The sequence below is a fragment of the Podarcis gaigeae genome (assembly GCF_964106915.1).
Source record: "Podarcis gaigeae genome assembly, chromosome: 1".
NCBI lineage: Eukaryota > Metazoa > Chordata > Lepidosauria > Squamata > Lacertidae > Podarcis > Podarcis gaigeae.
In genome coordinates, this window is record NC_139678.1 from 34221638 (window position 1) to 34235165 (window position 13528).

The 13528-nt window shown below is 42.2% G+C and overlaps 1 protein-coding gene across 1 annotated transcript; it reads left to right on the forward strand.

The window, feature by feature from the left end:
• Positions 1-577: 577 nt before the first annotated feature.
• EAPP (E2F associated phosphoprotein) lies at positions 578-13528 on the forward strand. The gene is made up of 6 exons (XM_083741811.1): positions 578-734; positions 2598-2779; positions 3719-3817; positions 6827-6950; positions 10577-10699; positions 12034-13528. Exons 1-6 carry the CDS (start codon positions 661-663, stop codon positions 12308-12310), a joined length of 879 nt encoding a protein of 292 aa, XP_083597937.1. The 5' UTR covers positions 578-660; the 3' UTR covers positions 12311-13528.

Here is a 13528-nt window from a genome sequence, read left to right on the forward strand (position 1 = left end):
CACACAGGGAGCGTAGTGTTTCACTCATAGAAGAACGCTTACTCAACATGAAACAACCCGCACAAGTGAGAAACCATTTACATACTGTATATGGTGTATGGAAAGTGAACCTTTCTAGTGGGCTAGGAGCAGCACACTGCAATAAAAATAAAATGCTTAAGTTGCATATCAATGTTTATCTCCAAACGATGCATCTGTCAAGATATGAACGTGGGCGTCCTATCCCATAAAGCACCGGAGAAGATACTGCGCTCGGAGAGGAAAAACTGAGCTTGCTGCAATCCTCTCTTCTATCAAACGATGGAAGTTCACAGCAGTCCCGTCCTCTTTTACATTGGTAACCACAGGAGCGGGGAAAGCCGATTCCTTAGCCTTCGAAGAGCCAGCGTTTGGAACTTGTCGTGGATAGATGAATCCTGCCGACAGCACGTGTCATGCGACGATCACCCTTTGAGCAGATCAGGTGGCACAAAACGGGACGCCGGAACGCCCAGTGGTGCTGGCCGGGGTCCCCCTGGAACGCTCGCTGTAAGCGTTGTAGGAGGTCGGACGAAGAACCAGCTTCTAGCTTGCCGGAACCGGAAGAGACGGGGAAAGCATTTCCTGATGGACCGAGGTGGCAGGAAGCGGGTAGGGATCGCTTGTTAGGAAGGGGCCGCCATGAGCCGACTGCGGGAGGAGGATGACCCTTATGTGATCGAGGAGCCCAGCGATGAGGAGCCGGCGCAGAGCAGGTCTAAAGATATATATATATAGGGAAGGCGGGTTCTCCTTTTCCGCTCTGTGTTTGCGGGGGTGGGGATTAGTGTGGACGTAAATAGACGTGTGAAGGGGGGGTGGAGTTTCCTCCTGCTCTCTCGGTATGTTAACATGGATAATATCTCTGAAATCGCTCAGAAAGAAATGGTCGGGATGTTCTATCTTCACCTGCATTTTGGTTTGGTAAAACTCCCCTCTGCTTGAGATCTCCAAATATTTCTTTATGGTTCTATTTTTTAAAAAATTGAAACAGGGGCTTCAAGTTTCAGGAATCAACCCTCGGTGTTATTTTGGGGAAATCGGCACGCTATTCTTTCCTTCTGTTGTAACCAGCGCTTTTTTCTAAAAAAAATGTTTAGGGGTACTCTCATTTTCCTACTCATATTGAAATACTACCCCTCAATGAGGCCAAACTTAGAGTCACAAAATGTTTAGGCCGTATGCGTACCCCTGCATCCCCCCAGAAAAAAAACACTGGTTGTAACAGTTCTCAGGGTCAGCTTTGTATTCACTTAAATAAAGATTAGTGTTTATTAAATTTACAAAAATGAGTAGGTAGAGTCTTCGGTATTATCAAATTTACATGTACACACACACATTTCTACAGTGACTTCCATGTTCTGTTTCCCCCTGTAGAAATAGCGAAACATGGGTGTTTCCATGGCTCCATAACTATTATTTTTCCATTTAGTAGCCATTTAACCTAGACTGTGAGCGAATGCACTGTGTGGAGCTTTTATCCCTTAATAAGAGGAGGGGTGTGTGCTTCCCAGCTGCTAGGTGAAGCAACTTAAAATAGAGCTGAGACTATGGAATCAGCTGGGTACCTGACATACAAGCAACCTTTACAATGCTGTAAAATGTATCTGGGGATGCAGCTAACCTAGATGGGTAGGCAGACTGAGGTGCCAGACACCAGATTCTAGACCACATCTAGACAGATAGATAGGAAAGTGTAAAGGAGATCTACTGTGTGCTCAGGAGCACTTTGTCTTAGGTCCTAAAATATTATTTTGTGTGTGTTGGGAGGAAGGCAACTGAACAAACTCAGAGGTGGAGGTGATGAGATTATTGCAGACAAACAGGAACAACGACTTTGAAGACTTTAATTGGCAAGGTCTAGTACAGACATAGGCAGACTCGGCCCTCCAGATGTTTTGGGACTACAATTCCCATCATCCCTGGCCACTGGTCCTGTTAGCTAGGGATCATGGAAGTTGTAGTCCCAAAACATCTGGAGGGCCAAGTTTGCCTATGCCTGGCCTTAGCCTTCTTTACTTTCCTAATAATAAACCAGATGCCAGATTTGGCCACTGATATTAATGAGCTTAAAAACAACTCTATGCTGGATTGTGGTTTGTTGTTAATATACAAAGCAATTTACCTGTATCACACTCCCTGTTTACCTTCATCAATCTGCTGGAGCCTGTCTTCACATGCAGGGGAAGGCCCTAACTTACTGAGAGTTTGAGATTGCTTACCCGCACTTGGTTTAGCCAGCCAATTGAAGCCATTCCTGAAGTGTGGCTGCTGTTGCATGCTGACAGCTTCTAGGAGGCTCAGGTGAGAGCTGAGTGCAGGGTGGAGGACCAAAGGTGTCCCCCACCAGATGTAACCCCCCAGCACTCTATACATCCCAGTTGTCACTGTGTACAGTGTATAGTACACACACCTAACTTTTTTTGCTGTAGAGTTAGTATCAGTAAATTTATTCAGTTCTAAGTTTTTTTAAAAAAAAATTCTCAGTATTTAAAAAGAACCCTGCTTTTGTTGTGTCTGTAATAGACTTGCCACATTGATCTTGAAATGACAGTCTTCAATGTTTTATCATCTCTTAGCTCTGAGGATGAAGTAGATGTGCTCTTGCATGGCACCCCTGATCAGAAGCGCAAACTAATAAGGGAATGTCTGACTGGAGAAAGTGAATCTTCAAGTGAAGATGAATTCCAAAAGGAAATGGAAGCAGAACTGGACTCCACCATGAAAAATATAGAGGGCAAGTGGAAATCGCAGCTAACAGGTAAATCTCTAAACTGTGGGACAATATGAACTTGCTGACACCTATCTTCCTGCACATCTTATGTTGGACTGTTGTCAATTTTGTGCTGCTGCTTCAGTTCACTCCCCTCCCCATTTAGAGGCTTTGCAGACAAATCCGTCCCCTTCAGGCTACCTTCTCCAGCCTGGTGCCCTCCAGATGTTTTGCACTACAATTCCCATTATCCCTTACCATTGACCATGCTGGCTAAGGGCTGATGGGAGTTGTGGTCCAAAGACCTGGAGGTGGACAACAGGTTGGAGAAGGTTGCCTTACAGCACTTAATTCAGGATGTGTGAGGTGCTTCTGATGAGAGATAAAGCACCTCATGCCTAGTTTCAAAGAGGAGGGTTTTCTCATTTTGAGTGAGGTATAAAGAAGTTTAAGGGACGCGGGTGGTGCTGTGGGTTAAACCACGGAGCCTAGGACTTGCTGATCAGAAGGCTGGTGGTTCGAATCCCCGTGACGGGGTGAGCTCCCGTTGCTCAGTCCCAGCTCCTGCCAACCTAGCAGTTCGAAAGCACGTCAAAGTGCAAGTAGATAAATAGGTACCACTCCTTCGGGAAGGTAAACGGCGTTTCCGTGCGCTGCTCTGGTTCGCCAGAAGCAGCTTAGTCATGCTGACCACATGACCCGGGAGCTGTACGCCGGCTCCCTTGGCCAATAAAGCGAGATGAGCGCCACAACCCCAGAGTCGTCACGTAGTGTAGTCAGAGTCTCATTGGAGTGCAGTGGCTAATATCAGAATGCAAGCTATAAATTTCTACTCATCTCTGAAGCAGAACTGCAGGGCTCTTGTATGCAAGGAATTTACTCCCAGGTAAGTGTGTGCAGGCCTGCACCCTAAGAGAAAACATAGATCTCTTTCTGTATAGTGATCCCATGTTGACTACGTATTTTGTGTTATGTTTTGTGACTCAGGCAGTACGTCTAATGCTGGACAGTCTGGAACAGGTTCCCCTGCAAAGTACTACGATGATATTTATTTTGATTCTGATTCAGAGGATGAAGACAAAGTAGGTAAATAACTGGTTATTTACTGCAATTACTATTGCTTCCTGCATCAAAATTCACTTCTGCTTTTGGTGTATTTCCTTTATCCACAAGACTTCCAATGAATGAGCTCTCAAAAGGTAATAATATGCTGAAGCTTTGACTTGTTTGTAACGTACCATATAAGACTAGGTTCCCCCCCTAAAAATAATGTCAAAAATTAGGGGGCATCTTATACATGGGGCCATCTCCCCCCATTTTCTTAAATCTGAGTCCCCAAAAATAGGGGTTGTCTTGTAGGACACGGGGGTGTCCTATAGACAAAAAAATATGATATATTTTTAATTGCTGGCAGAAGCATTTAACTGTCAGTGCCTGTCTTATCTGCACAGGGAATATTCCACATTCGTTCTCTGAAGTTGCTACCACAGAGAACGAAGCAGTCTCAACCTTCAGCCTCAACCTTGGCTTTTTATGCATACTGTCGCAAAATGTAGCAATGTAGTTTACTGTTGTTATATTAAGACTGTTACCCATGCTACATCATGCTATAAGACAAAATTTCATTTATTTGTAATCAGAAAGAAATATTTCACAATATATAATTACATGTTGTTTTTGTGATTAAACACTATGCTTTAATTATGTTCAATTTGTAACAATGAAAATATATCCTGCATATCAGATATTTGCATTATGATTCGTAATAGTAGCAAAATTATAGTTATGAAGTAGCAATGAAAATAATTTGATGGTTGGGGGTCACCACAATATGAGGAACTGTATTAAAGGGTCGCAGCATTAGGAAGGTTGAGAACCACTGCCTTAAAGAGATCTTCGGGCAAATGAAGGAGTTCCTCCTGCTGTAGTAAACTAACTGTACATGAAGCTGCTAAATAAGCTAATGCCTCGCATCACGGATGCTATTTGGTGTCAAGGCAGCTGACCTTGTGATTGAGACTACTAAATGCCTTCATTCTTCTAGAAAGATGAATGAATTTCCTGCATCCTCACACACCATGGTAAATGTCCTCCTTGAGTTCGCTTAGTCATTGGTCTCTGGAAATCAATTGTACTTTATCCCAAGTCACATAATCACCTCAGCTTAATAAGAAGAGATAAAGATGAGCTTTTTGTCCTGACACATGACCACTTTGCTCTTTCTCTCGTCGTACAAGCAATGAACTCAAGGCACCTCTAATTAACATTTCCCAGTTAAAGTAAAAAGGGAATCTAGTTAATTAGAGGATTCTTGGGTTTATATCTCAAGAAGCAAAAGGGATTGTGTGCGTGGACAAAAGGCTTTTTCATACTTTGTCCCAGTACGCTCCCAGTACGTTTCTGAGCACAATTCAAAGTGTTTGTGCTGACCTTTAAAGCCCTAAATGGCCTCGGTCCAGTATATCTGAAGGAGCGTCTCCTCCCCCATCGTTCTGCCCGGACACTGAGGTCCAGCTCCGAGGGCCTTCTGGCGGTTCCCTCACTGCGAGAAGCCAAGTTACAGGGAACCAGGCAGAGGGCCTTCTTGGTAGTGGCGCCCGCCCTGTGGAATGCCCTCCCATCAGATGTCAAAGCGATAAACAACTACCTGACATTCAGAAGACATCTGAAGGCAGCCCTGTTCAGGGAAGTTTTTAATATGTGACATTTTAGTGTATCTCTCATCTCTGTTGGAAGCCGCCCAGAGTGGCTGGGGAAACCCAGCCAGATGGGCGGGGTACAAATAATAAATTATTATTATTATTATTATTATTATTATTATTATTATTATTATTATTATTATTGTCTTTTAAGGCCAGTATATGATTATCTGACTACAGCTGGATAAGATAATATATTTAGAAATGTAGAATGGGTTGTAATAAAATATTTATCTGCAATATTGCATTCATTGTTGTGGCAGGATTATGATTATTTTTAGATTCTTGACAAATGCCTCTACCAAATCTTTACATTCTGCATAAATGGCATAATTTCAGAAGTATTCCACATTTCTTAGAATTGTAGTGTTGGAAGGGACCATGAGGGGGTCATCTAGCCCAACCACCTGCAATAGAGGAATCTTTTACCCGGAGTGGGGCTCAAACCCATGACCTTGAGATTGAATCTCATGCTCTATGGACTGAACTAACTCCTGTGGTAATAAATGTGATAATAAAAAGAGATGCCCAGTATGGCCTATTTTGTGTTTTTAATTTTTGTTGGAAGCTAATTAACAGTTATTGCCAAAAAGCATAACCATTTTAGTTGTGTTTATCAAGGACACATCATTTCAGTTACAAATAAGTGAAGTAAAACTTTTAACCGGTAAACACGAACTTATATAAAATAAAAAATGGAACTAAGAAATAAAGGTATTGTGACAGTTCACTCATCTAAAATACACCCCACTTCATTAGAACGCATTGGCTCAAAATAGTACAAAAACTCCTGACTTCATAGCTTTGTTAGCACTAAAGGGAACTCAAGGAACTCAATTTCACTGTACATCACATTTTGCTTCCAGACAGGTATACTTTCCCTGCCTCCCTTTCCTTTTAGTGTGGGTATTGTGACCAAATTGTCATGCTTACTTTCTTCAGGCTTTTGGAAAATTTACGGATCCTTTTACTCTTTAGAGCAGTGAGATTTGCTGCCTGTTTATATTGCACTTTTGCTGTCTGAAGCAGCAACCATAGGTTCTGCCACTTTCATTTCAAGTAATAAACCAATCATTCTTTATTCCTCTTGTATGTGAATTTCTTCTGGGCACAAGGTTAAGGGTAAACGCATATTTGTAACAAACAAACGTTATAACTCTGTCGAAAAAACCTAAAACCTCTCAGCTTAATATTGGGAGTGTGCATAGGAAGATACACACACGTGGGTTCAGATGCACGTCTTGTAACAGCTTCGGGTTTCATTCGCCCAACTCATGGCAATACCATTCACCATATTAGCATGCAACTTTTGCAAGGGAGGCTCATTACCAAATAGGCTTCTGAGTCACATTATTTGGGGTGTGTGTTCTAACTGTATCTGTGTGAACTTGAACAGTTGCTCCAGAAACCAGGAAAAAAAGGAAACATCAGCAGCGCCGAATTCCAACTAATGATGAGTTGTTCTATGACCCAGAAGAAGACAACAGAGACCAGGCGTGGGTGGACAGGAAGAGACGGGGGTAAGAAATTGAACATTTAATTTGAGTCATGAGAATACTCGTGTTTGTGGTCCTGCACTCAGGTTCTGCTTCTGGCCTTCCCATAGGCATCTGGTTGGCCACTGTGGCAACAGGATGTTGGACTAGATAGTAATAATAATAATTTATTATTTATACCCCATCCATCTGGCTGGGTTGAGGGGACGCAGGTGGCGCTGTGGGTTAAAGCCTCAGCGCCTAGGACTTGCCGATCGAGAGGTCGGCGGTTCGAATCCCTGCGGCGGGGTGCGCTCCCGCTGCTCGGTCCCAGCGCCTGCCAACCTAGCAGTTCGAAAGCACCTCCGGGTGCAAGTAGATAAATAGGGACCGCTTACCAGCGGGAAGGTAAACGGCGTTTCCGTGTGCGGCTCTGGCTCACCAGAGCAGCGATGTCACACTGGCCACGTGACCCGGAAGTGTCTCCGGACAGCGCTGGCCCCTGGCCTCTTAAGTGAGATGGGCGCACAACCCCAGAGTCTGGCAAGACTGGCCCGTACGGGCAGGGGTACCTTTACCTTTACCTTTTATCTGGCTGGGTTTCCCCAGCCACTCTGGGCGGCTTCCAACAAAACACTAAAATACAATAACCTATTAAACATCAAAAGCTTCCCTAAACAGGGCTGCCTTCAGATGTCTTCTAAAAGTCTGCTAGTAGTTTTTCTCTTTGACATCTGGTGGGATGGTGTTCCACAGGGCGGGTGCCACTACCGAGAAGGCCCTCTGCCTGGTTCCCTGTAACTTGGCTTCTCGCAGCGAGGGAACCACCAGAAGGCCCTCAGAGCTGGACCTCAGTGTCCTCAGATAGGCCTTTGGTCTGATCCAGGAGGCTGCCTTTAACGTTAACTCTACACATTCCTGATTTTCTGACATTGTTGCAGCTTTGTTTCTTATTACAGTGGTACCTCGGGTTAAGTACAGTGGTACCCCGCAAGACGAACGCCTCGGAAGATGAAAAACTCACTAGACGAAGGAGTTTTTTGTTTTCTTAGCCGCTTCGCAAGACACATTTCCCTGTGGGCTTGCTTCGCAAAACGAAGCTTGCCCCGCAAGCTCCGGGGATAGCGGGGAAGCGCAACGGTCTCCATAGGAACGCATTGATTGATTTTCAATGCATTCCTATGGGAAACCGTGCTTCGCAAGACGAAAAACTCGCAAGAAGAAAAAACTTGCGGAATGAATTAATTTCGTCTTGCGAGGCACCACTGTACTTAATTTGTTCCGGAGGTCCATTCTTAACCTGAAACTGTTCTTAACCTGAAGCACCACTTTAGCTAATGGGGCCTCCTGCCGCCGCCACGCCGTCGGAGCCTGATTTCTGTTCTCATCCTGAAGCAAAGTTCTTAACCTGAAGCACTATTTCTGGGCTAGCAGAGTCTGTAACCTGAAGTGTATGTAACCCAAGGTACCACTGTATACGGATATCAAATGAGCCTTAATGCTCAGTTTCCCACCTGCACATTTCTCTAAAGTGAGTGGGATTTATCACATTCTGATACTATGTTGGAAATAAAAATCATTTATTGACTGTTGTTAGATTGTTTAGTAATTGAACAAATGGTACTCCTGCAAGGCACTCTATGATAAAATTCCACTCAAACATTTGATGGGATGGGATCATGAGGAACTTAAGACTTTAAAAAAAATAAATATTTTTATTGAAAAATTTCAATGTAGAATACAATAAAAGTCAAACTAATCTGAAGGAAAATAACATAAAATAATAAGAAAGCAAAATAAAAAGAAAGATCAAGAGATAGAAAGAAGAAGAAGAAGAGTTTGGATTTGATATCCCGCTTTATCACTACCCGAAGGAGTCTCAAAGCGGCTAATACTCTCCTTTCCCTTCCTCCCCCACAACAAACACTCTGTGAGGTGAGTGGGGCTGAGAGACTTCACAGAAGTGTGACTGGCCCAAGGTCACCCAGCAGCTGCATGTGGAGGAGCGGAGACGCGAACCCGGTTCCCCAGATTACAAGACTACCGCTCTTAACCACTACACCACACTGGCAAGGGGGGATGAATACAAAAGTCGTCTATCACAATTACATCATATCCCTTCATCCATACAGAGAAAAGTAGATGTTCCCAGCTCTCTCCCGGGAGCTTCTATTTCTTCTCCCAGCCTCCTGCTCTGGGAGACCCTTTCTACCCGCCTCCCAGGGCCCCTCAACTTCTAAAAGTTAAAAATAAAAACAAACTAAATTTAAAAAAGAGAAGAGAAGAAGAAAGAGGAGCTTCCAATTCTCTTATCTGTCAAATATATATATATTATTCAAATTATTCAAAGCATACACTACAGAATAACATTAGCTACATCATATTATATAGCTACATATCAATCTGCCAGACATGTATGGGGGACGTAAGTCTGATTAGCATTTACCTGCAGCTTGGTGGGAGCTTTTTCTTCTGGGGCCCTTCAAGTGTAAGCATTGGCTTTCCTTTTGAACAAGCAAGGAACGTGGTCATTGGCTCTCCCTGTGTGGGCACCACCCATGTCAGCACTTTTTTCATGGTGGTGTCTATATATGTTCATGGAGTAATGTGGAGTTGCCCTGTATTTGGCATTAGAAGAAGAAGAGTAGAAGAGTTTGGATTTGATATCCCGCCTTTCACTCCCTTTAAGGAGTCTCAAAGCGGCTAACATTCTCCTTTTCCTTCCTCCCCCACAACAAACACTCTGTGAGGTGAGTGGGGCTGAGAGACTTCAGAGAAGTGTGACTAACCCAAGGTCACCCAGCAGCTGCATGTGGAGGAGCGGAGACGCGAACCTGGTTCCCCAGGATTACGAGACTACCGCTCTTAACCACTACACCACACATACCAGTTTGTCCCTGTGTGCGTAAAATAATTTGAAATACAGTCATACCTCGGGTTACAGATGCTTCAGGTTGTGTTTTTTCGGGTTACGGACCTGCCGAAACCCAGAAGTACCAGAACAGATTACTTCTGGGTTTCGGCGGTCGCGCATGTGCAGAAGTGCTGAATTGCAACCTGTGCGTGCGCAGATGCGCCGCTGCGGGTTGCGAACGCTGCAGGTTGTAAACATGCATCCCACATGGATCACATTCGCAACCCAAGCATCCATTGTATTAGCAGTGTTGTTAAAATAGGGAGAGATACAGGTCTAGAGGGATAATGCATGCAAGCTTTTAATTTGGGGGTTGTCATTTTGGAGCAGGGTCTTGTAATCATGAGTAGGATTGACAACAAAAATGGACTATCAGCTATTACGTGGTAGTTTGAAGACCTTAATGTTCTGACTACATTTGAACACACTTTCTGTAAACATCAACTTCATTTGGATACCTATTCTGACAATTGGAGGGAGTATACTGATCTGTTTGTCTGAATTAAGATGCATGTATTGATGTTTACCACAGTGAATCTGAACTAGCAACTTTGTTTTGTTTTCTTCCCCTTTTGTGGTGGTTTTTTAAAAAAAAATTCAAAAAGAGGAAAAAAATTTTTTAATGTGTTGGGACTGAGAACATGCAGTGCTTGCAACTGTCATGCTCTTGGCATGCAGTTTTGATATACACCAGTTTCAATAAAGATGCTTAACCAGTAAGAATGCTTCTCCTGACCTATAATATACTGTCTTGTAGGTATCATAGGTTAAGAAGTCTTCACTCACAACAGCCACAAGCCAAACTTCCTGCCATTCCCAGCAGTGACGCTGTTCTGAATTGTCCTGCATGCATGACCACACTGTGCCTTGACTGCCAGAGGTAATATTTCAGCCTTAAGAAACTTGTGATTTAGGTACAGCAATCACAGATGAGATAAGCTAGTGTTTGTTCATACAGCAACCCTGTAATTTCAACCGTCTCTGTCCGGTTTTCATGAACTTGCCTTTCATTAACTAGGATGTTGGTCATAATATTGTCTCCATGTTTAAAGAGAGGTAAACTCAGGGCTGGATTTAGGTTTGATAAGGCCCTAAGCTACTGAAGGTAATGGGGCCCTTTATATGTCCATCCGTCCATTGTTGCTGTTTTTTGTGTTGAATATATGCTATATGGTAGTTTATGGATCTAATAGGTATCTAAAACCATTTGCACATAACAAATAGGAGCCTACACGACACAAAACACTGTTGCTGTATGTAGGTTTTAATTTATTTGTTTTTTATCTTCTATTTTGGAAATGTACGTCCAGGGTTTTTTTCCTTTAAATTTTTTGGGGGACCCCAAGAGAGTGGGGCCCTAAGTTATAGCTTGTTTAGCTTATATGTAAATCTGGCATTGGTTGTCAAACATTGGGGAAGAGGGAAAGGATTTCCCCCCCTTGGAAATACATGTAGTTTTTGTTCAGTAGATTTACCTTGTCTCGGCGAAAAATTGACTTCCAGCATGAAGTGCTTCATTTTTTGTGCTTCTCTTTTTTAAATTTAATAATAAAAGCCAGCTTTAAACAGATTTCTGAATTTGAAAAAGCAACTTCATTCTATTGTAGCTATAACCAGGTGTTGTTGGGACTCCAGTGCCCATTGGCCTCAGCCAGCCTGATCAGGTATGAGGGATGATGGGAGTTGAAGTCCAACAATGTTTGGATGCCCACAGGTTAGCCACTCCTGCAATAAGTAAAGCTAAGAGCTTTAATTTTGGCTTGTTGTTGCTCATTGGGACCAGATTAATTTGAGGCACTTTGGTTGGGATTTTTTTTTGGGGGGGTGAGGTAGAATAGGCCCATCCATTGCTAAATGTCACAGAGGTTATTCTGGAAAACCACTAGAAAACTATAGGGAGACAGTGACAAAATGGTTGTTATTATTATGACACAAACTTTCAGTGGTAACAGTCTGCTTCATCAGATAGAACAGTTTGTTGACTACTAAAGGCCTTGTCAAATAAGCCAGATAGTTTTTAACAAGCTTCATACTCTTATCTTTTTCTGGCTATGCTATCATGGTTATTCTACTGGAATTCAGACATATCTATTTCATCTTTGCTTCTTAAATTTGCAGATCTCTTGGATTCAGGACATGTAGGGTTACCAATTTTGTAATATTTTTATCAGCAACAGATTATTGCATTCCCATTTCTTTTCTTCTTTTTTTCAGGCACGAATCATACAGAACTCAGTACAGAGCAATGTTTGTCATGAATTGCACCGTTATCAAAGAAGAGATTCTGAAATACAAAGGTCCATTGAACAAAAAGACAAAGAGAGGGCACAAGAAAATTAAACAGAGTAGTGAATCCATTGCTAGTCAGGAAAAACAGGAAGAGGAGGAGATATATCATCCAGTAAAATGTACTGAATGTTCAACAGAAGTGGCTGTCTTAGATAAGGATGAAGTCTTTCATTTTTTCAATGTTCTAGCAAGCCACTGCTAAGATTCAGCATTTTGCATTGGGTTAAGTTTGCATAAAAATTCAAAATCCAAGGACTGTTCTGTTTCATTTGTATCGTCTATTAATCTGATGTAAAAATTGTATCCTTGCCACACATCCTGTATTGGTAAAGCAAATGAACTTTAGTTATGTATATAGTTCATGTTTTTAGAACAGTTTCTTATGTATATAAATATTTTTATCCTGCTATTTAGAATTAAAATGTTCTGATCTTGGGGGAATTTAGACCATAGTCTGTGGCGTGGTTGCCTGATAATGTTGCTATAAGCATTACTGTAAGAGTTGAGCTTTAGTTTGTGTAAATTAGATATTGGTAGCACTAAACTCTGTTCAAGACTTGTTTTTTGTTTTCCATTCTTTATTCACCCCAATATTTTGGAAACCCTGTGTACTTGCTACAATTTCTTGCTATAATTTAAGGTTTGCCATCTTGTTCTCATAGCAAGACTGCCTTCTCTAACATCAAACACCTTCCTAAAAGCGGCATCCGTATATCAAGTAAAAACAATCACAGATGTGTTCTTGGTTTCTTACCTATCAAACTCTTGTCATTTAAGTCCTTTTCTATAGGCTCTGTAAAAACTATAATTTAAACACCTTTCAATGTGTTACAAAATGCAGACTAGTTGGTAGAATTTATTGCTGAAATGCTATTGTAAAAAAAATAAAAATGCAGCTTTCCCTGGAATATGTAGAAGCGATAGAAGTATTACCGTCTTTTAGGTTCCAGGTGAAAATTTTTATTCTTGACTGTATACTTCAGCTGTATGTTTATTTCGGCTGTGATTGAGTTAGTGCAGCCTCTTTTATTTATTTCATAAAATTTATACACTGTTTGATTGTAACAAGCCCTCAAAGTAGTTTACAAAAAGATAAAAACGACAGAATCAAGAAAAAATTACAATACTTTAAAACATAACAAAAAGTGAAACTTGTAGTTGTTTAGTCGTGTCCAACTCTTTGTGACCCCATGAACAAGAGCACGCCAGGCACTTCTGTCTTCCACTGCCTCCTGCAGTTTAGTCAAACTCATGCTGGTAGCTTCGAGAACACTGTCCAACCATCTTGTCCTCTGTCGTCCCCTTCTCCTTGTGCCCTCCATCTTTCCCATCAGGGTCTTTTTCAGGGAGTCTTCTCATGAGGTGGCCAAAGTATTGGAGCCAAACTACTAAAACATTAAAATTCACCTCAGCTTTTTAA